The 22,511-nt window shown below is 42.4% G+C and overlaps 1 protein-coding gene across 17 annotated transcripts in view; it reads right to left on the reverse strand.

Moving 5' to 3' along the window:
* Positions 1-3,602: 3,602 nt before the first annotated feature.
* ZNF532 (zinc finger protein 532) overlaps positions 3,603-22,511 on the reverse strand; it is a 120,284-nt gene continuing 101,375 nt past the window's right edge. For 8 of the 17 annotated variants that reach the window (XM_023512391.1, XM_023512386.1, XM_023512383.1 and 5 more), the window contains 3 exons: positions 10,844-10,956; positions 8,194-8,341; positions 5,446-6,124 (listed from right to left, as the gene is read on the reverse strand). In XM_023512391.1, the coding sequence (XP_023368159.1) occupies positions 5,630-6,124; positions 8,194-8,341; positions 10,844-10,956 (756 nt within the window). In that variant the 3' untranslated portion in view covers positions 5,446-5,629. Of the gene's footprint in view, positions 6,125-8,193; positions 8,342-10,843; positions 10,957-22,511 lie in introns of all 17 variants that reach the window. The other 9 variants (XM_023512388.1, XM_023512389.1, XM_023512395.1 and 6 more) reach the window with 2 other exon arrangements.

Here is a 22,511-nt window from a genome sequence, read left to right on the forward strand (position 1 = left end):
TTGGTATGTTGTTTCCATTTTCATTTATAACAAGATTTTTTTATTTCTTTGATACATTTGTTCAGTAGCATATTGTTCAATTTCCACTTATTTGTGAATTTTCCAAGATGTCTCCTATTATTGATTTCTGGTTTTGTACCATTGTAGTTGGAAAAGATACTTGATATAATTTCAGTCTTCTTAAGTCTGTTCATATTCGTTTCATGGCCTAACGTGATCTATCCTGTGCACTTGAAGAATGTGTATTTTGAGGCTGTTGGATGGAATGTTCTGTGTATGTCTGTTAAGTCCACTTGGGTCAAGTCCAATGTTCCCTTACTGATTTTCCATCTCGATGCTCTAATCATTGTTATAATTGGGGTACTGAAGTCCCCTACTAAATGCTTTATATATTTAGGTGCTTCAATGTTGAATGTATGTATTATTTGTAATTGTTATATTCACTTGATGCATTGACCCCCTTATCATTCTGTAACGTCCATTTTCTTTTGTCTTTTACAGGTTGGGGGTTTTTTCTTTTGCTTTTATTTTTTCATTTGTTAGAGGTGGGTTTTCACTGTGCTGCCCAGGCTGGTCTCAAACTCCTGGCTTCAAGTAGTCTTCCCACCTTGGCCTCCCAAAGTTCTGGAATTTGTAGGTATGAGCCACTGTGCCTGGACTGCTTTTTATAGCTTTTGATTTAAAGTTGATTTTTGTCTGATATAGGTATTACTACCCTTGTTCTCTTCTGCATTTCATTTGCATGGAATGTCCTTTCCTTCACTTTGCCTATGTGCATCCTTAAAGGAGAGGTGAGTCTCCTGTAGGTAGCATGTACCTGGGTCTTGTTTTTTCCTTTTTTTTTGAGACAGAGCCTCAAGCTGTAGTGCCGGGTAGAGTGCCGTGGCATTACAGCTCACAGCAACCTCCAACTCCCAGGCTCAAGTGATTCTCCTGCCTCTGCCTCCCAAGTAGCTGGGACTACAGACACCTGCGACAACAGCTGGCTACTTTTTGGTTGCAGCCATCATTGTTGTTTGGTGGGCCCAGGCTGGATTCAAACCCGTCAGCTCAGGTGTATGTGACTGGCGCCTTTGCCGCTTGAGCCACAGGTGCCGAGCCAGGGTCTTTTTTTTAATCCATTCAACTACTCTATCTTTTTACTGGATAATTTAATCTACTTACATTCAAAGTGACTATTGGTAGGTAAGAACTTACTACTGCCAAGTAGTAAGAATTACTACATTTTAAATTTGTTTTCTCATTATTTGGGATATACCTTGTTTCTTCGAGTCTTGCTATCTTCCTTTGTGATTGGAAGGTTTGCTGTGGTGGTATGCTTTGAATTCTACTTCTGTTTTGTGCATCCACTATAGATTTTTTGTGATTACCATGATCTTTGCAAAGAAATAAGTTCACATTGTCATATCCTAAACACTTGCAATTACCTTGGTAATTGAAAAGTAAATACAAGGATTTTCAAAAAAAACAAGAAGATTCAAGGATCCGTTTAAAGAATGAATTATGTCTGAGTAGCAGCCAAATTTTTAAGGTAACTAAGTCTAGGTTCCTTATTTAGAACATGCTTAAGATTGAGCTACAATCTGGAATCCTCACAGCAACTGAGACTTGCAAAGTGTGTATGTGTAAACTAAATAGCATAAACAGTGTTCCACATTTGGCAAACCCCTGGTTATTTTCAAACTATCCTTTGGGATAGTTTTCTTCTAAATTGTAGTTTATAAAGTTTTTCAAGTACATTTTCCTTTTTTTTCCCTCCCTTCCAAGTAGACATTAAAAAACCCAGTGCTCATAGCATGATGGACATATTAATATGAATATTTTATGTTAATCTTGGCTGCCTGAAGTTTTCAAGGGGAAATTTTATTGTTGGTCAAAGATCCTGGGATGGAAACTCACCAGCCTGCCAATACTGGTGAGGCGTTCCCACCAGAGCTGCAGAGTGGAACACCTGTTCTTAACAACTATTTACTGTGGTAGGAGTTAGGAATTTGCAGAGAATGTGTTTGGGAGGAAGAAGTGGTCTATGCTATGTATTCTAAGCCTACGTTTTCCTTTTTCTAATTTTGTAAGTATTGTTTGGGTAGCATTCTTTCTTTATGCATTTCTCTTATTATTTTTTTTAAGAGATGAGATCTTGCTGTGTTACCCAGGCTAGTTTTTTACTCCTGGGCTCAAGGAACCCTGCCTCAGCCTCCCAAGTAGCTGAGGTTTTAGGCATGGCACAACCACATCCAACTTTGTTACTCAATTTTTGATAAAACAAAAGGATCACCCAATCACATGTATCTTGTCTGTATATCTAAAACTTGGGATCTTTCCCATACTCAGCTCTTAGTTTTTACTTTCACATTTTTATTTACCTAAATCGTGAGAAAACTTTAAGAAGACACTGAAGCTTGAACTGTCACAGATTAGACTTTTCCATGTACTGCATTATGGAACCCTCTTGCTACAACTTCTGAAACGCAGGTTACAACTGAAGCCTCTTTCCATGCCTACTCCTACTAACCTAGGTCAAGTCTTCACATTGTTAAGCACCATAGCTACATTTAACTTTATTCTTGTGACGGTCATTGATGATGTTTAAGTATTTTCAGCTTTCTGGGCACATGGGAAGACAGGGTGGGACCACGTGATTGGTTTGGGCCAGTAAGTTGTGAGATATTAATGTCTAGCACTTCTAGGCCAGAGCATTTCATAGCACTTCCACTCTGCCCAGGTAACAGGTAACTTTTCTGACACTGGGGCAACGGGACTAGGAGATATGCAGCCATGCCTCCAGCCAACCCACAATGGACTGAATTGTGAGCAAGACCTCTCTTGTGACAAGCCATTTAGATTTAAGGTTGTAACCATAGCATAACCTGACCTATCCATGCTAACCTCTACCACCAACTAAGCTGGTCATAGCATTCCCCAGTACAAGTAACTCATCTCTAAGTAACGAAGTACAAACTCTTGTCATTCAAGGCTTTTTATAACTTGGCCTGAGAATATCATCCAGCCTCAGCTCCCATTTCTACACTAAACAGAGTTAAATAGCCTTTGTAACAATCACTGAGAATGTCCCACAGTAACCTTTCTCAAATGCCCACACCCAGCATCTGTAACTAATGAACAAGGGGCAGAACGTAGGTCTTTCACTAATGGCTAAGAACTTTCCACGCTGACCCTTCCTAATTCTACTCCCTCTTTCTGGAACTCCTCTGAAACTAAACTCGAATCTTCTCACTTTGAGCTTCTTGACTTCTAACCTCTCTTTCCTGCATTGTCACCTTCTCTCTCCGCTGGACTCCAGGTGCTCCATCCTCCAGTTCACCAATTCCCTCTTGAGTGGGAACAGCCAGGTTTCTCCCCAGGGCTAGTGGAGTGTTTCTCTACTCTGAATTTTGTTTTTTCATTTTTGGACCCCTGGGCATTTTTTAGAGCTTTCTTGTGCACTCTGCTAGGCATCTGACAGATGTTAACTTCTTATTATCAAGCAGTTCTGGGTATTTAAGAGCACAAAAAAACAAAACAAACAAACAACAAAAAAAAACACCACCTTTCGGGTCATCTTACAAAAGCCATAGGGTGCCACAAACAAAAATTCTGTATCGTGTTTTGCACATACTTTTTATTTGTTGAATAAATGAATATTTGTCAATATGTACATAACCACATAGAGCGAGCACTATATTTAGAGCAAAATATTTGGGTTCTAATATGCAAAGCCACTTACCAGCTATGAGGGCTTAGGCAAAGAACTTTTATCTGAGCTTAGCTTCCTCAACTGTAAAACTAGGCTATTCAGACCTGTGTGGCCTACCACACAGGTTTATTGCAAGGTTCAAATGCAGAAACAATGAAAGTGCTGTGAATACAACTTAGAGCAATACAAATATAACAAGTAACAGCAATTGAATTTCAAGTTGAAGAATACTCACACCCTAGGATCGTACCGATGGAGTCAACGAGAAAGTGACAATAGCTGATTACTAATGAGAAGGAATATGCCATTCTTCGGGGTGGGAAGAATTCTGCAATATCCTGTAGCCTATTCCTACGACTAATCACTTCCTAGACTTCATGGAGATGTCAGAGACCCACCATCAATAACTCTCTCACAGAAGCACAAGGGCCAAATGTCCCACGTTTATTTACAAATGAAATGTGTTTAATACAGTTATGATGGATGTAGTGCATAACACCTGACAGCAGCAAGACCTTTTGAGGAACCAAACGTTGACTACAGTATATCATGCAAGTATCTCTATATACACAAAAGAATTTTCTTAAAAAAAAAAAAGTACAAAACATGTTCAGGGATAAATATAAGATATAAAATGCCAAAGAAAACACAAAACAAAAACCAAAAATAGAACTCTCCCAGAGAACTATCAACGGAAGGGACAGAAGAGTACCTCTGTTGCATTTAGTAAAGCAGGACTATTGACATTAAATGTACTTATTGAAATGACTGAACTAAACCAGGTGGCTCAGTGCTTCATCTAATGGCCGATTGCAATACACAGGCTGCTGCATTGGTAAGTCGGTGGTTGAAGTTGTGCATCCCAACTCTAAGTACCAGGACGTTTGGCAGTAGCACCCAGAACAGGAAACACCAACTCTTTTGACAGCGAAGGGTTAAGTCAACTGTGATTTTTTTTTCCTGTCAAGAGCCAGAGAAGTACTTGATATTCTTAGTTGTGTTTCTGTAACAGTTAATAAATTACATGACAAAAAACCTGACTATATAAATCTACTGGTCTAACTACGTATTGTAACTTTTATAGTAGTCCAGCCCTTTCGTGACCTCATCTCCTTGTGCTCTTTAAAAAGCCAGCCTTGCAAATGTGCCCAGAAAAATAACCAATTTGGGGTTTTTGTCCTCCCCCTTTAGAATACCCTTGGTTCCCCATCCCTCAAGATGCAATTAAGGAAATCTATATTCTTCACTGGATTCCTGGCCTAAGTTTCTACTCACTGCTGGGAAAGAGGCTCCCTGCAAGGCTGCTTTTAAACACCATTTGGCGGGGCCTGAACAATAATGCCGCACCTGCACCGGAGTGCAGTTGTGTCTTGACCGTGCACTCGCTCACTCAGAGCAGGCACATGGAGGGTAGTGCTAAGACACTTAAAAGTTCCTAGTGTTTTTGAGACCCACAATTCTCTATAATTTATGTAGTGAATTCTAAAAATTAAAAACTCTAAAAAAGGCATTATTTTAGCCTGGAATTAGTTAACCCATTCAAATTCGTAACATACAAAATGATTTATTTGAATGCAGGAACTGCCCCGGTTACTAAGAACTCTGTTTTAAAGAAATAGTACAAAAAGAAAACTTCTAACCCCCAAACAAAACGAAACGAAACAAAACTCAATATTTTCCACTAAATACTGATACAAACATGTAACAAAGAGTATAAAAAGTTATTCATTTAAATATATACAAACTCTTTTAACTCAAATACTGCTTTAATACTTATCGAGGATATATACGACGAGGTGAAGGTATGTGGAAAGAGAATATATTGCAACAGCCTAGACAGTACTGTTAACTCTATTATACTGCAAACTTTTTGTAACAAAAATGTCTTTTTTTATTCCAATGTGGACAGGGATTTTCCTTCTGGAACATCTGTGGCTATTTTTCAGCTGAACTCATTCGTTTGGATTTAATGAAGGCCATGCCGTGTGTCCGCATGTGAGTATTTAAGGCAGCTTCAGTTTCAAAAGTTTTTGCGCACACTTTGCACTTTCTGTCTGACACGGCGCCGTCGGGGGACTCGTCCTCGGGGCTGGGTTTGTTCTCTTGCTGGTTGTCTTCCCCGGCCCCATTCTGCTTGGACACTGGCTGAGGTTCCTTCAATTTGTGCACGATGAAGAGGTGCCTGGACAGGGAGACATGGGACGTGTAGCAGAGGCCACACTCCCGGCACTGGTAGGAGGAACCATCCGATTTGTGCTGAGGGATGTGTTCGTGGAACTGCAGCAGGTTTTCAGTGGTGAAGCCACACACGGCACATTTGTGAACCTTAAAAACATTGATCTTCAGCTTTTTCAGTGGTTGAGTGATCGCTCCTCTGGGAGGCCTGAACTCTAGCACTGGTTCTTCCAGCTTCCTCTTGGGACTGGGAACCTTTGAGTAGGGGGTAGGGTGGAGAAAATAAATGCCGACTGTGAAAACCATCCTGCTCTATAGAGAAATGATCAGTTCTCACTTCGGGAACACATGGAAAACATGTGGGCATGCTCTGAAATTTAGGGGGTGCCTGCCACCCCAGCTGAGGCCACTGGACCCAACAGTGGAAAGATAAGCCTGCCACCCCACTGGGGCCCAATAGTGGACAGGTAAGCTCCTGCACTTGTGGAATTTATGTGCCAGTGGAGCTGGGTAGACACAAAACAGAAACTCCACAGCCCCAGGTGAGCCAACCCCAGCAGGACCTGATGGAGGCTGGGGGAACAGCGGGTGTGTTAAGTGTCAGGTGGCATCTGGCATCTGAACAGAGGACTGGCGCATCAAGGAGAGCCGGCTGGCCAGAGGGACAGAGTGCCAGGAGACCACAGGGGTCAGTGAAGTAAGGGGCAGACGGGCTGTGAGAGATGAGTGCCTTGGAGAGAGATGGGGGGCTGTGCTTTTCCTCTAAGACAGGGAGCTGCTGGGGGACCTGCTGGCTGCCACCTCATCTTCACACTCCTCCCCCCGTCACTAAACCCACCTTTCTCCTCTCCTAACTCCCTATGCCAGCCCATCCCCTCCCTTCTAGTTTCCTAAAAATCCAAGCCAGAGTGACATGCCCCCCCCCATCCCACCCCGGGGCCTATTGTTCCAGTTCTGTCCACAGATACATTCATATACCGACCGAACCTGAAGCTACCTGTGCACGTGTGTTCTTTAACTCACTGGAGGGGAGGGACTGCATATTAATGTGATATTAGTCTCACATGTATTCTGACAAGGGTTTAATTAACTCCTTGAATGCACACATGTGCTTTACCCAGGGACACTCTAGACCAGTGGCTCTCAACCTGTGGGTCGCAACCCACAGGAACTGTATTAAAGGGTTGGGACATTAGGAAGGTTGAGGATCACTGCTCTAGACTCAGCACCAAAGACCATGGTGCCTTTTGTATATCTGCTCACTATGGCTTTACCTGAAGTAGCACTCAGCACACTTGACCCCCTGCACGTGGGCGCCTACGTACACATATATTGTTGCCTAACTAAAGTTGATGTTTACTGATACATTCAAAAATTCATGCTTTATTCTTTTATCATGACAAGAAGAACTAATGAATCACAACTCTTTTTTTTTTTTTTTTGAGACAGAGCCTCAAGCTGTCCCCCTGGGTAGAGTGCCGTGGCATTACAGCTCACAGCAACCTCCAACTCCTGGGCTCAAGCGAGTCTCCTGCCTCAGCCTCCCAAGTAGCTGGGACCACAGGCGCCCGCCACAACGCCCGGCTATTTTTTGGTTGCAGCCGTCATTGTTGTTTGGCGGGTCCGGGCTGGGGATTCGAACCCGCCACCTTAGGTGTACATGGCTGGCGCCTTAGCCAGTTGAGCTATAGGTGCCGAGCCCACAACTCTTATTACTGGTAGAAACACAACCAACATGTGGCCAATGAAAAAAATCTACCTTTGGCTTGGTGCCCAGAGCACAGTCGTTACGGAGGCTGGTGGGTCCAGACCCAGCCTGGGCCAGCTAAACAACAAGGACAGCTACAACAAAAAAAACAGCTGGGCCTTGTGCTGGGCGCCTGTAGTCCCAGCTACTCAGGAGGCTGAGGCAAAAGAATCACTTAAGCCCAAGAGTTTGAGGTTGCTGTGAGCTATGATGCCACTGCACTCCACCACGGGTGACATAGTAAGACTCTGTCTCAAAAAAAAAAAAAGAAGAAAAGAAAGAAAAAAACTAGCTTTAACCTATTTCTTCTAGCTAAGAGACAATTTCCCTAAGTCAACATAAAATTCAAAGATGCAAACAGACCCCTAAAGCTGTTTCAGGAAGGAGACAGGGAAAAGAAAACTTCACAAAGAGGAGTGAGATGAGAGGTCAGGATGGGTGAGAGGGAGACTCTGCATTATTTCAGACCTTCAGGCACAGTCTGTATTTTAGGCCTAGACAGAAATGCAAATGAGAAGAATGATGGGAAAGCAAGTCAACACAACCTCCCGTAAAGCAAACGCCTATGAGGTTTCACCTTGGCATCTTCTTTTATTTCCACTTCTTCCTCGGTGGTGGCTTCTGTCATTTCTTTCAGGTCAGGATCCTTAATGCCGTGCATCAGCTGGATGTGCTTCTCCAGCATCAGCCGTTTGGTAAAGGTGCGCCTGGAGTCTGGGCAGTGCCTGTGGGACAAAGGGCAGGGAGGTAACGCTCCTGCTGACACAGCCAGCTCGGTCCTGAAAGATCTTCACCAGCCAACAGCACGCTCGGATGCTCAGGCGAGGCAAAGTGAGCTGAACTCATAGCCAAGGCTCAGAGAGAAATACCCCAAAACTTCGCTGGGAATCATAGCTTCCAATTTGTGAAAAAAAAAATTTTTTTTTTTACAGCTTTTGTTAAAAGCTCTCTGTTGGGTTTTGTGCCCATATAGGACCAGCCTAATTTGTTCAGATGGAATCTTTACTTTCTAGGTTTGCTTTAAAGTATTACCTTAAATTTAAAGCCATTTAGAATCATAAAGTGGAAGATAACAAATTTCAAAAGTATTCTCAGCATTGTCATGACAGACACTTCAGTATGAAGGAAGTCCCTTCCTGACCCTCCTGCTGATGTTCATTATTCTCGGCCGTTCTGCTGGGACGAAGGCAGAGCGTCCTGCCCAAACTCATCAACACACACACACAGCATGCATGTTTGTGATTGCAGCACTCGGATATGTTCAGTGTAGTATAGATTAAAATGTAAAAAATTATAAACAGATTCAAAATAAGTTAATCATTTAAGTTTTCATTTTTTCTCGTGCAAAGAGTATAGATTATGAAAATCATTTTTCTTTGAAAAATCCTTTACTATTAATAAGAGGCCAAAATAGGTTTTAAAAAGTTGATGACCATGGTAATTATAATACTGTGAGTCAATTAACAATGCCACTCTCAACTGGGAGCAGAGGCTCATGCCTGGGAGGCCAAGGCAGGAGGATTTCTTGAACTTAGGAGTTCAAGACCAGCCTAAACAAGAGTGAGACCCCGTTTCTACTAAAAACAGAAAAAATGAGCCATGCATTGTGGCAGGCACTTGTAGTTCCAGCTACTCAGGAGGCTGAGGCAAAAGGATCTCTTGAGATAAAGAGTTTGAGGCTGTTGTGAGCTAGGCTGATGCTACCGCACTCCAGCCTGGGCAACAGAGTAAGACAAAAGGCTTCTGTGGATTTTATAATGACTGGCCCCAAACTGGGATTTCACAATAGAAACCCTCTTCAGGGGCAGGATCCATCACTACCACCAGAGGACAAACACTCAGGGAGGATGAGACTTTTGCTGGCAGTTAAGTTAGAGCTACAAAGGATCCCAGCATTCTACTGCCCTACAGTGACTTCACTGGGAGATAAACAAAACCTCCAGTGAAGGCCAGACTTCCACCTTCTTAGCCCAGGGCATTCTTCTAAGTTATGATTCTTTTTATCTGGTCTCAAAACACAGACTTTATTTATGAAATCACTCCTAACTTCAATTTCACTGAGGAGAGGAAACTTTCCCTAACTAGGCAGGTCATCATAACCCCCCATACATCTGACTGCCAACCTACATGATCCTCCAGATCCATGGGGTCCACTTGGCCCTGCTCTGATCAAACATTTGTTTTTGTTTTTATTTTTATTTTTAGACACTATGTCACCCTCTGTAGAGTGCTGTGGCATCACAGCACACAGCAACCTCAAACTCTTGGGCTCAAGCGATTCTCCTGCCTCAGGCTCCCAGTAGCTGGGACTCCAGGCGCCAGATCAAACATTTGTGCAATCTACTGGCTCTATCTTCAGAGTCCTTTCTCCCTCATGGGAAGTGCTCTGTTACACTGCCCACTTTAGGCATGTTCTGACTAAGTTATAAAGGTTTTCCACTAATAAGACGACACATTCTGGTTGTCAGATACAGAGAAGTAGCTTGTGACCGTCCACTGGGATCTGGGTTGATGGTGGCCCGGTCATTCCCTTGAATTTGGTCTCAGGCTATAACGTGCACTGAAAATAAGCTGCCCCACCTCCTGTGGCAAGTGTGGCCAAGGACCTGGCCTAGGTCTGAATCTGCAACTAGGCCCTGCCAGGGCCTCCTCTGAAGCCCTGAGCAAACCAACCAGCCAATCAACTTGCTCACACTGCCAAATCACTGTGCCACGGTGCAGAGCAGTTGGCAGGCGTCTCGTCTACCGGCTCACTGGACATCAATCACCTCCTCAAGACTCTCAGGAACAACATACAGTAGAATCTTTGTAAGTTGACCACCCGAGGGACTGTAACAAGCTGGTCAACATACAGAGGTGGTCGACATAATGAACTAGGCCCGCTGTACTGACTGATACCTACACGGGGTGCATATCCTGTCTATGAAACTCAGGTCAACTAGAGGAGGCCAGTGCAGGGAGGCAGCCAGCTACGGCGCTTCTACCTTATGTGGCCTCTGTAAGGAGTGTACACTGACTGCGCCGGAAAGTGCTCCTTGTTATTTTAATATTTTTAAGGGTGCCAACCCAATCCAAAACTGTGTGCCAAAACCAGAGAACATAATCTCAGAAACACGATCTAGCAACTGTGGAGCACAGCAAGTTAATGGTAAAATGCGGAAAAGCTCCGAGAAGTCAGTGCCCACTCCGTCCTCTAGCTGAGCTTCCCGCGAGGAGCCCTGACTTACGAGCAGGCGTACACTTTCCTGATGCCTTTGTGCTTGATTCGGTTGTGCCGGCACAGGCTGTGGGATGAGCTGAAGGACTTGTCACACTGACGGCATGGGTGTTTCTTCATTTGCTTTATGAGGAGAAAAAAGAGAAAATCACTTAAAGGAATGAAACGCAGAAACATTGGAAAAATTAAGAAATTTTTTGTAATGATTTAATTTAAACAATCATTAGTATAGGTTGAATGTCTCCAATCCACAAATCCAAAGTTTTCCAAAATCTGCAACTTCTCCCTACCCCAGACATGAGGCGGTGGCAAGTGGAGAATTTCTACACCTGACTGTGTCGGATGGGTCACAGTCAAAACTTTGTTTCATGTACAAAATTTTTAAAAATATTGTATAAAATTACCTGCAAGCTATATGTGCATACGGTATATATATGCGAAACATGAATTTCCTGTTTAGACTTGGGTCCTATCCCTAACATTGTAAATATACAAATATTCCAAAATTCCAAGAAAAAACATCCAAAATTTGAAATAATCTAGTCCTAAGAATTTTGGATCAGGGATATTCAACCTGTATTTAGTAATACGGTAACAAATCTAGAACATTCTTTTTTAAAGAGCAGTAAAAATGGAGGGCAGGGCTGGGGCAAATTTCAGGAAGGTAGGGTAAACTTTATCCAAAAAATTATATATTTTCCTCTCAAATATTTTTTGATTCAACATAAACATGCAAGTATTTGAAACAAAACATTACATATTTTTGCAAAAGAGATATGTCATTTTTTAAAAAGAAGACAAAGTATGAAAATACTATTTCAATAAATGCCAAATTGAGCAATTAGGTTGTTGTCTACAGAAAGAATATGCATTCATCTTATCTGGTTTGCCACATTAAATTAATTCCCTGGCTAATTTTAAACATTTTAAAACTGTACCCTTTAAAGATTAAGGAATTATTATTTAAGGGAAGAATTTTCTAGAAGACTTTTTGTTTCAAACTAATACCATTTGATTATCTCAAGAACACAGAATTTAAAACTACATTAAGGAGGCTGCCTGTTGGTTTCTGAGGGGCTGAGGGGGAAATGAGACAGAGAATGTGTGTGCAATCTATTAAGCAGATAAGCCTGATTTTTTTTTTCCATTTAGAAGTTTCCCACTAACTTAGCCAATGTATTTCCATGCAGAACCTTTGAAGTCAATTTAGTGGCTTAACTTTAAAGCAAATTCCTCGGGTATGATACGGATAGCAGTCTGGAACTAAACAATGTCATATCACAAGGAAATTAAATCAAGAGCTGTCACAGTCTCGTGAATGAAACAAAATTTGGCTCAACCTTTGTTAAAAATAAAGTTGAAGTGGGAGTAAGTTCTTATGTGAGATAAGTTTGCTATTTTTGGCTGTAAAAAAGAGATAAGTAAGCAATTGTAGGCTAAGTCATAAATGATTTTTTAAAAGTTGCATAATGATTTTTCCACTGATCACCTCACAAACATGTCCTTATTCAAAAAGGTAGGCAAATCTGTTTGAGTGGCTCAGAGTCCGGCTCTGTAGAACCAGAGGCAGGCCGACACCTTGTCTCTGATGCTACAAATCAGGGGACCTGTGGAAGGTTATTCAACCTCTATGAGCACCCACTCCCTCAGCTATGAAGTGGCTCGCTAGGGTGCTGCCAAACACCAGGACAGTTAAAGGGACAGCGTTTGGAACATGGAGAAATCTATAAATGTTCTTGTAACAGTAACATTACATGTCCAGGTTTCCTTTCAAAAGAGCAGAGAAACTATCTTTTAAAGAAAGCAAATCTGTCTGGTACATATTCACAATGATCTTAAATCCAGACAAAGGCAATGGAGAAATTTTCTTCTCCATGTTAGAAATAAAAGTTGTACCAATGCCTTTATTGTTTTCCTAAGCATGTAATTGCTAGGAAAAATATGAAAAGCAAAAAACATTGAATAAAGCAGATAACCAGCTAATGACTCTCTAAAAGGTATTCTTTTGTGAAACTTTGTGATCACACAAAATAGACCGCCTAGTAATCCCTGGTCCCTTCAGTGTAGCCAAAGAATGAATAAGAAAGAGGTAACAAGTCTTTATTTCCCCCCCTACCAGTTCCACATGCAGATACAAGTCTTTACTTTAGATCAAAACTTTAAGATGATCATGAACATACAAGACAATGGTTCCACTACCTTTCAAAAGGCAAAATCTACTAGTATCTTAATTCCTTTTGAATTTTGTACATATAATATCAACAATGTAAAGAAAGATCAACAGCAAGAAGCTGAAACATAAGACATCTTTCTAAAAGCAGGACAGTTCTGGCAAATAATAATAGCTGATTTAGAGAAGAATAATCGTAAAAGACTTAAAGAGAAATACTGTGTATCTAACAATACACCAGGGCAAGAGGCCCAGAGAAAGGGCAATTGGATTTTCCATGAAGGTGAAGGATTTAATATTCTATTTCTTGTTACTGTGTAGTTATATTAATATTAAAATGAAATTAATAGAGAAATGCCAATAAGGAAACTCTCAGCAGAAAATAAATTAAATGAAGGGCAGCTTAGCTAAACCAAACCTATTTTCAAAGGAGCTGACAATGTGTTAGATACCCTTCTTTTTTATTACCTGAAAAAAAAAACCATAGAAATCAACTCTGCAATCCCAAAACAATAGAGCAGAGTTTCTGATTCACTGATGACAAGAAAATGAGAGGTTTTAACACCAATTTCCAGATCAAACCTGCCGTGTTTGCCCCACCTAACAAAACAAATGACTTTCTTCCTCTGTTAAATTTTAGACAGTAACTTATTCAAAAGTACTTTACCTAATTTATTTTCATAACTTCTATCCTTCCATATTATGACTTCATACTGCTACTTGAGAACACAGAAAATTTTGTAAGTCAAAAAATGGAAAAACAGTGTTAAGGATGTATACAGTACAGCCCACCATCGCCCTTCTGTTTAAGATTTTTCTGTTTGCTACCGTGGGGCTTTAATGCAGGATAAGCTGAGGCTGAGGGAGCCAAGACCTTGAGCGGGCTTTTATAGTTAACATCAGAAAAGGGACAAGTATTCCCACTCAATTCTGAGTTATTTTGTTTCCAAATAACAGAACTCTTTAGAGACACAGGAAACTAATAAGCTGGCAGGGTCCCCAAAATTTATAACATACAATGTTTTAAGAGTAAAATATCAACTAAAACGCTTAGGTACACTTCTTCAACTTTCTCTCTACTCTAACCTTTGGCTCTTATCTTCACAGCTTTCAAGCAAGCATGGCTACTCCTTTTCTTACCAAAGGACATGGCCCAGAGTGCCCTGCCCTTTGGTCAGCCTCTGAGCTCTGGGATGTGTGCACAGCCTCTGAACCCCATTCTTTCTGGATGGCACTTGCTGGGTGTGTCGTGGTTTGCCACAGGCTCCCACACAACCAGACAATTCTTTTTCTGGTAACTAGTCCCCGTGTCTTTCTGTTTCAAATGACTTTAGGGAAGTGAGGGAGAAAGTCACAGCTTCCCACTGACGTCTGACAGGCATCCACTTCTCCATCCTGTCCGGAGGCACCTACCCCAGGAGGCATCTGCCCCGCACCACAAGCAAAGAGGCTCTGACCACCACACACCGGAAGCAACCAGACGTAAGACTGAAGGGTACAGAGTGACTCAACCCAGGCTGACACAGACCCATCAACATGCCTTATGAAAAAGGAAAAACCAAACCAGTGACATAATTCAAACATAGGATAGCAGCAGGAAGTCCCTCCAAATTTAACTCCTCAAGCACTGAACACTTCCACTTGGGCACCTATCCTATGTTACACCCACAGCCTTAGTACAGCCCATTCTTCTGTAAATCACCATACTAGTTCCTAAAAAGAACCGTGCTGTGGATAAATCAGGTAAAACAAACAAAAATCGGGCTTCTAACAAAAAAACAGAAGTCAAAAGCTGTCAGTGATACAGCCAGTAGAACACAGCGTGTACACGCTAATGCCCACATGAAGAAATGTCAAGATACACAAGAAAATTAGTGACTACGGGAGGCATCGGCAGGAGTGAGACTTTTCGCTGCATTCTTTCATATTGTTTTGATTTTTGAACCATGTGAATATAACAGATAGGCCAAAAAATTTTTTTGTTGTTGCCTAAAAAAATTTTTAACTCAAGTTTATTAAACTATAACTTACAAAAGTAAAATGTGCCCTGTTAAAAGTACAATTGTACACGTTGTGACAAACGGGCACAGTTGAGTAACTGCTGCCACGGTGGAGAGCAGACAGCAGTGCCACTCCCACAATCCCTGGCCCCTCCACCCAGCTCTGGGCAACCAGTCTGTTCTCTATCTCTGTGGTCCTGCTTTGTCCATCTGTCATGGAAATGGAACCAGGCAGTATGCACGGCTTTGTGAGGGGGGCTCCTTCCACTGAGCCTAATACACACATAATTCACTGTGGTGCTGGGTCCATCGGTACCCACTCCTCACTGCGGAGCAGCATCCAGTGTGTTCACAAACCCAAGTGTGTTTATCTATTTACCAGCTAAGGGACATCTACAGGTTGCTTCCAGTTGGGGGGAATTATGGACAAAGCCACTGTATACATTCACTTACAGGTTTTTGTACGAGCATATGATTTGATTTCTCTCAGATAAATACCTAGAAGTGGGATTACTGAATCATATGTCGACTAACCAACTGTTAAACTGTTTTCCAGAGTGGCTGTCCTTTGCACTCTACCAGGGATGGAGAAGAACTCCAGCTGCTCTGATGCCATCTCCACACTTGGTATTGCTATTTTACTCACTTTACAGGGTAGTCAGTGATTTTTCACTATGGTTTTAATTTCTCTAATGCTTTATGTTATTAAGGTAAAAAAAATTTCAATTAATAGATTCAAAATACCTACTTATGCAGAGTGTCCATATAGTTGCTATTTTAAATTGCATTAAGAACTTTATGGACAGTCTGTATAACATTTCCTCCAAAGAAACCCCTGACTGCTATGCAAGTTTTAGGTTTTTAAAGGATTATTTAGGGCATTTTTTTCTTTTTTTGTTGCCCTGGGTAGAATGCAGTAGGCTCATAGCTCACAGCAACCTCAAACTCTTAGACTTAAGAGATCCTCCTGAGTAACTGAGACTACAGGCGCTCATCACAACGCCTGGCTAGTTTTTCTATTTTTAGTAGAGATGGGGGTCTCGCTCTTGTTCAGACTGGTCTTGAACTCTCAAGCTCAAGCGAACCTTGGCCTCCCTGTGTGCTAAGATTATAAGCGTGAGCCACCACAACAAGCCACCGTGTAGGGCATTTTCATTCTCTCATAAGCTCCTTGGGGACATAAGCCAGGAACTGTTTATCTCTGTACCCCTAACATTCAGCATACAGAATATGCTCAGTAAATATTTACTGTGTGAATTAATAAAAATTAATTCAACAATTACCTATAAGAAAAATATCCATAGGTTGTACAAGGTAATCACACAGTGACAAGTTCTGGAGAAAGTGCTGGGCTTTTGCAACCAGAGCCCTGCTTATTTTCTGGAATATGGGCACGACATAAACGTGTTTAAACACTGAGGAGAGTGAGCTTGTAAAAATGAAGATATTGAGGACAGAAGGGAGGAAGGGTCAGTGGGCAGGCGGCAGGGAGGGATTCCGACAGAAGAACTGCTCTTCCTGTGTGGCTAGATGCAGCGCCGCCGGGGACAGGTGCAATGCTTATTAAACTCGGGGTGGGCGGGCAGGCGAGGAGGGAACCAGGAAACCGAGATTCCTGCATGCCGGCTTCCATGTTCAAAGGGAAGGATGTGTGGTGTATCTGGATACTGGGCCTTCGTTTTCTTTCTTAATCCTTGGATAAGACTAACAAATGCAAACTGCAAAATGAAGGAATAAAGACTGTTCCAATCTTACCCCAAAGAAATCCCCACTGTCAATTTCTACTGCTAGATCCTTCCCAATTCTTTTCTGAATATACAGCCATGTGTATTTATATTATAAAAATTGGCCTGTGTTACACAAGTTGATATCTAACCTGATTTTCTTCTCACATAGAACACAACACTCTTACATATATTTCAATGGTTCTGCATTCTAAACAAGTAAGTCATGTTCTACCGCACAAATGGACTGCACTTTAACTGTGTTCTATTAATGATTCAGGCTGTTTCAACCTGTTAGTGACTGCAGATGCAAATGATGGTAATTCAACCCATTATTTCCTTTGCATAAGTTCCCGAAAGTAATCTTTCTAGTTTAGTAGTTGTGAAAAATGTTATAGGTCCTTGATGCCCATAGTACAGTGGTTACAGCATCAGCCACGTACACCGAGGCTGGCAGGCCCATAGTACAGTGGTTACAGCATCAGCCACGTACACCGAGGCTGGCAGGTTTGTATCCAGCCCAACCAGCTAAACAATGACAACTGCAATATAAAATAGCCGGGCATTGTGGTGGGCACCTGGAGTCCCAGCTACTTGGGAGGCTGAAGCAAGAGAATCACTTAAGCCCAAGAGTTTGAGGTTGCTGTGAGCTGTGACACTATGGCACTCTACCAAGGGCGACAGTGAAGCTCTGTCACAAAAAAAAAAAAGATTCATAGTACCACCAATTGTTTGTTCACCTAGAGTTTTTGACACAAGATCATTATTCTTCAACTCTGCCAAAGTGATGGGTAAAATACATTTCACTTTCTGCAATGCCCGGTGATCCTCAACACTCATCCATGTATTTATTACTCAGCCATCAGTATTTCTTCAGTGTGAACTCCCAGACTACATCCCTAATGTAGTTTCCTGTGGAGTGAGAGCCTTGGGTCATCTGTGACTATGATGGGAAGAAGATATCAGAGGGCTTGAGCAGAGGAGGGACAGGACCAACATACGTGAGACGGGTCATTGGGTCATTCTGGCTTCAAGTGTGGTAGCAGTGAAGCCGGTGAGCGGAGTTATCTGCCAAGGTCGAACACAGAGATTATGAGACCTGGACTTGAAAAGCAAAGGAAGTGGGGATGAAAGGTAGGCTTTGATATAGCTCTCCAGGATGGAGAGCTAGTAGCATCTGTGGATGGGCTAAAGGTGGGTAAAAAGGAGGAGAAGAGGAGAGACCAAGGATCACTCCAAAATCTCTGGGTTGAGAGGACCTGGGAGAACAGATGACTGTTATAAAGACGAAGGGGAAAGCAGGCAAAGGGACAGAGAAATCGAGTTAGATTCTGCACATGTTAACTTTGCGATCCCACTGGGGATGAAGCAGAAAAGCTAAACAGGTGGACAGATTCAAGTTCCGAGCTCAGTAGATACAAACCCAGGAGTCACTATGATCTAGTGATGGCATTAAAAGTCACGGGCCTGGGTGAGAGCAGCAACACTTACAAGCTGGAAAGATGACAAAGACTGAGAAGGCTGGTGGAGGATGAGAACTAGAGCCCAGAAATGAAAGCATTTTAAGACAAGTGCTTCAGATTGGGCATGTGAGCAGAAGGCTGAGAAAGCCAAGTCCCCCAGGCTCAGGACAGGGAAGTCACCAGAGACCTCGACAAGAGTGGTTCTGACGGAACAGCAAGACCAAAGCCTAAATGGAGGACACAAAGCCACTTCCGGGATGACATGCTTCATGATGACTAGAGAACAGTCTTTTTGAGAATGATCTGGGAAAGCTAGAGGCAGGAGAGAGGAGACGGCATAGTTGGGATATCCCTGAGTGGTCCACAAGGCGGCTGGATCGAGCACACAAATGGAGGGGTGGTCCTCACAGAGGGACACTGAGTCATGTTTCATTTATCAAAAAAAAAAAAAAAAGTTCCTCCTGTGATAGATGCACAAGGGTCTTCACTGCACTGCTCCTTATGTGGAAGGCAAGCTCCAACTTCCTATCTTTCCAGCCTGTCCACAATCTAACCCTCAACCTGGCACCCCAATTGCATGCATCTCCTGGAACATTATAAACTTTCCCTTCAAGGACAAATTCACACCTGCTTGAAGAGGACAGCATGTTCTTCCCCTGCCCATCTGAAATGGATACACTCTCCTTGAGGTCATTCAAGCCCTGTCCACCTCTTGGGCTGGCCCAGCTCTTGGCTTCTTGGTGGCCCTCCCCAACTTCCCCAGCCATGACGGCTCCCTCTCCCTACTATGCATGTCTCACACGGCTACAAAGCAGACAGCTATGCATACCCGGATGCATCAGTCGCTGCTAGAGGGACCTGACTTCTCTGGGGCTCAGAAAGCTGTACAGAGTAAGGACTTGGGCTTGCCTGGCTCCTGTCCCAACCTCCCCTGTGTGCTTTCTGACACATAAATCTGACTCGGAATTCGCCTGGGTCGGCCTTCCGCTGTGTCATGCCGGCTAGTGCCATAACCATCTTTCTTCTCTTGCTGCTGCTCTGGGTTCAGGGCAAGTTTCTCTTATGCAGGCCTTAAACACCTCTTTAGCCAGTATTAATATTTCTGCAGTGAAGGCTTCCCTGGCACCAAATCCCCCATGAAATGCTGATGCCCAAATCCCTGCTTCCTGTACCTTAGATCTCATTCTAATTCTTCCCTTCCATGTGTCACACTGCATTTTAATTTTTAATTCAATTCTATCCTCCTCTGGCCTCTTTAAAGGTTAGAATGTCCTACATTGTTCATTATATTCACAAAGTCTCAACAAGAAATGAGCTGAAACCTAAACTCTGAGTATTTTCCATTTAGCGCTACATTATATAGCACTTGTGATTCCTTTAAGGGTATCATTTTAACACACAGCTCTGACACTAGTTTTCGCTTTTAAAATGTTTATGTTTTCTTTTTCTACCAAGTGTATCTATAGGGCATGGATTATTCTTTACACTTCTTTTATACTATCCCATAACAAATGCTGTGCAACTTGATATTAATAGTTACTAAACCAAACAGGAAAGGAAATACAGTAAAAAGTTAAACACGCCCAAGATATGAACGGCCTATTCTGACGGTCTCAGAACCACGTGTTGCACCTATAATATGTATATACCTGGGCAAACCAAAGACAACTTAAGACAGAAAGATAGAAATACGATAGACTAATAAACCTGACGGGTTTTGTAAAAGGTCTATAGTCTGATATGTTCTCTATAAAATAAATCAGTCTTTTCTATAGAATAGCAGTGTGCTAAGATACCTAAAGTATATCTCAGAAGGTTTTTTCTTTGGGAGGCATCTGTAGCTCAGTGGATAGGGCACCGGTCACATACACCCAGGCTGGCAGGTTCAAACCCAGCCCGAGCCAGCTAAACAATGACAACTGCAACAACAACAACAAAAAATAGCTGGGTGTTGTGGCGGGCTCCCAGCTACTTGGGAGGCAGAGGCAAGAGAATCGCTTTATGCCCAAGAGTTTGAGGTTGCTATGAGCTATGATGCCATGATACTCTACCAAGGGTGACATAGTGAGACTTGGTCTCAAAAAAAATTTTTTTTAAAGTATTTTTCTTAAAAGAAGAAACTCATTTTAAAAAAATGTTTATTAAACTTACTAAATACAAGTTCTGATTTCTACTCTGAGACCTCTTCAAAAGCTTTTCTAATGCTTCACAAGCACTAAAGTTTCTTCACTTATTCACTTGAGGTGCAGATACAGTCAATGTTGTCCACAAAACTGGAAAGCTTTCCCTCCTGTTATGTACGGTAAGTTACAGAAAATAAACCTGCTTACCCAAACCACTCAGACTTTCTTAAAAAATGGTCCTTTATGTAGACAAGTAGGCTTCCCCTGAAGTTTGGAATCCTGTAGGTCATAGATTCTAATGTCCTTACTGAGTGAACTCAACATCTAGAGCCCTAGTGAGATTTTCCAGTCCCCATTTCACACCATCCGAGAATACACAAAGGGGTATTTTGAGGAGCACAACACAGGAAACTCACAGTGCCTACGTGTGAAAGCCTTCAACAAATACATAATTTCTGAGTACCAAAATTAATCACACCATCTAAGCTTCTATATTTGAACTGGGTGGTTTTGAGGAAAAATTTAAGCTCAGAGTATAAATTTAGATCAGGAATCTGCCGCCTTTTTCTGTAAAGGGCCAGAGAGTAAGTAGGTTAGGCTTTGCAGGCCACAATGCTTCTGTTGCAATGACTCAATTCTGCCCTTGTGGTTTAAATCCTGGCATCGATAACAACATATATGAACAGACGTGGTTGTGTTCCAATAAATTATTCACAAAAACAGGTGACAGGCCCACAAAATAAAAATTGCTGATCCTTGATTTAGAACACTATCTCTCATTTAATAGAAAACACAAGTTTCAATCATTCAGAACAAATCTACTTAAAGTGGATAACCTAGCTAAAACAAGTCACAACTATGAAGTGAGGAGACTCCTTTTATTTTTTCAAGTGGCATGCTCTAAACAGGCTTCCGCAAACTATGGACATTTATCTGGCCTGCTGGGTGTTTTTGCTGCCGCTGCCTGTCCTGCTTAGCAGCCAAGTCATCCCGGGGCCCGCAGTCCGGCTCTCTAATGGTCTGAGGGACAGTAAACTGGCCCCCTGTTTAGAAAGTTTGAGGACCCCTGCTCTAAACAGATTCTGAGAAGGAGCACGATCGCTGTCATGCATGTAGATGACTGAGGTGACAATTTTGAAATCGACTGTGCTCATAAGGATGAAGACATGCCTGCTTCGAGGCTTGTTGAAAACAACCAAACCAAGTCTTCTAACCAGCTGGTTATACGACTATCTGGTCTGCTGGATATTTTACAACTGAAAAAGTCATGCTGCAGAATAGTAATAAGTGCAAAAGGCCAAATCCACAGCAGATGGCAAGGAAACACATGGCACCACAGCTTCCGTGCTCAGAGCCATGTCAGACACTTGGGCAGAGGAAGAACTGCTGAAAGGAAGGCTAGCTTGCTAACAAAGCAGCCAGCATCACGGCAATGAAATCCCAAGATGCCTGCTGGGGGCATGTGACTGCCTGGGGCCTCTGTGCCTACCCTCACTGTCTAGGGTAAACACAGCCAAGGTCTGGGGTTCCCACTGAAGACCCTGGTGCCTAAACATCCCCTACACCTCCTCCCTGTTGGGGGACTCTTGGGCGGACACCCTCCTGCATGCACTTGAGCATATCTTCCTCAATCCTTATTAGAAGACCCTCACACAGTAAATCGTGAATGGTCATTATTCCCCACAACTGACAGCCGAGAAAAAGAGAACTGACAGGAGTCTTGGGCTGTGTGCCGCCACACTTCGCGAACTTAAACATTCTCTAAAGACCGCATGGCTGAGAAAAAATCTCCACCCAATTCTTCTAGATTTGGCTCCGCTTCATCCCCTGCTTTCACTTAAAGGGGTTTGGCCTCTACCTTTGAAGCCACCTTGGCTCACCGGACGCACACCTACAGATGGGTGACATGTTAGTTCTCTTATTACTCCTATTCTCAGAGAATCCAGTCTTCAAGGAGCGACCACTGGCAGAAATATACAGAGTATTTTCCTTCTGATGTAATGTATAATACCATCTTTTTGCCCTTTATAATTATAAAGCAACCTAAATAGAAAACGGGCATTGTGAATGACTTTTTCTCTGTAACTGCGAGCATTTCTTTTTTTTTTTTTTTTTTTTTGACAGAGCCTCAAGCTGTCCCCCTGGGTAGAGTACCATGGCATTACAGCTCACAGCAACCTCCAACTCCTGGGCTCAAG

This window comes from Otolemur garnettii, unplaced genomic scaffold, assembly GCF_000181295.1.
Source record: "Otolemur garnettii isolate 467f Iridium unplaced genomic scaffold, OtoGar3 scaffold00027, whole genome shotgun sequence".
In the NCBI taxonomy this organism is placed as follows: Eukaryota; Metazoa; Chordata; class Mammalia; order Primates; family Galagidae; genus Otolemur; species Otolemur garnettii.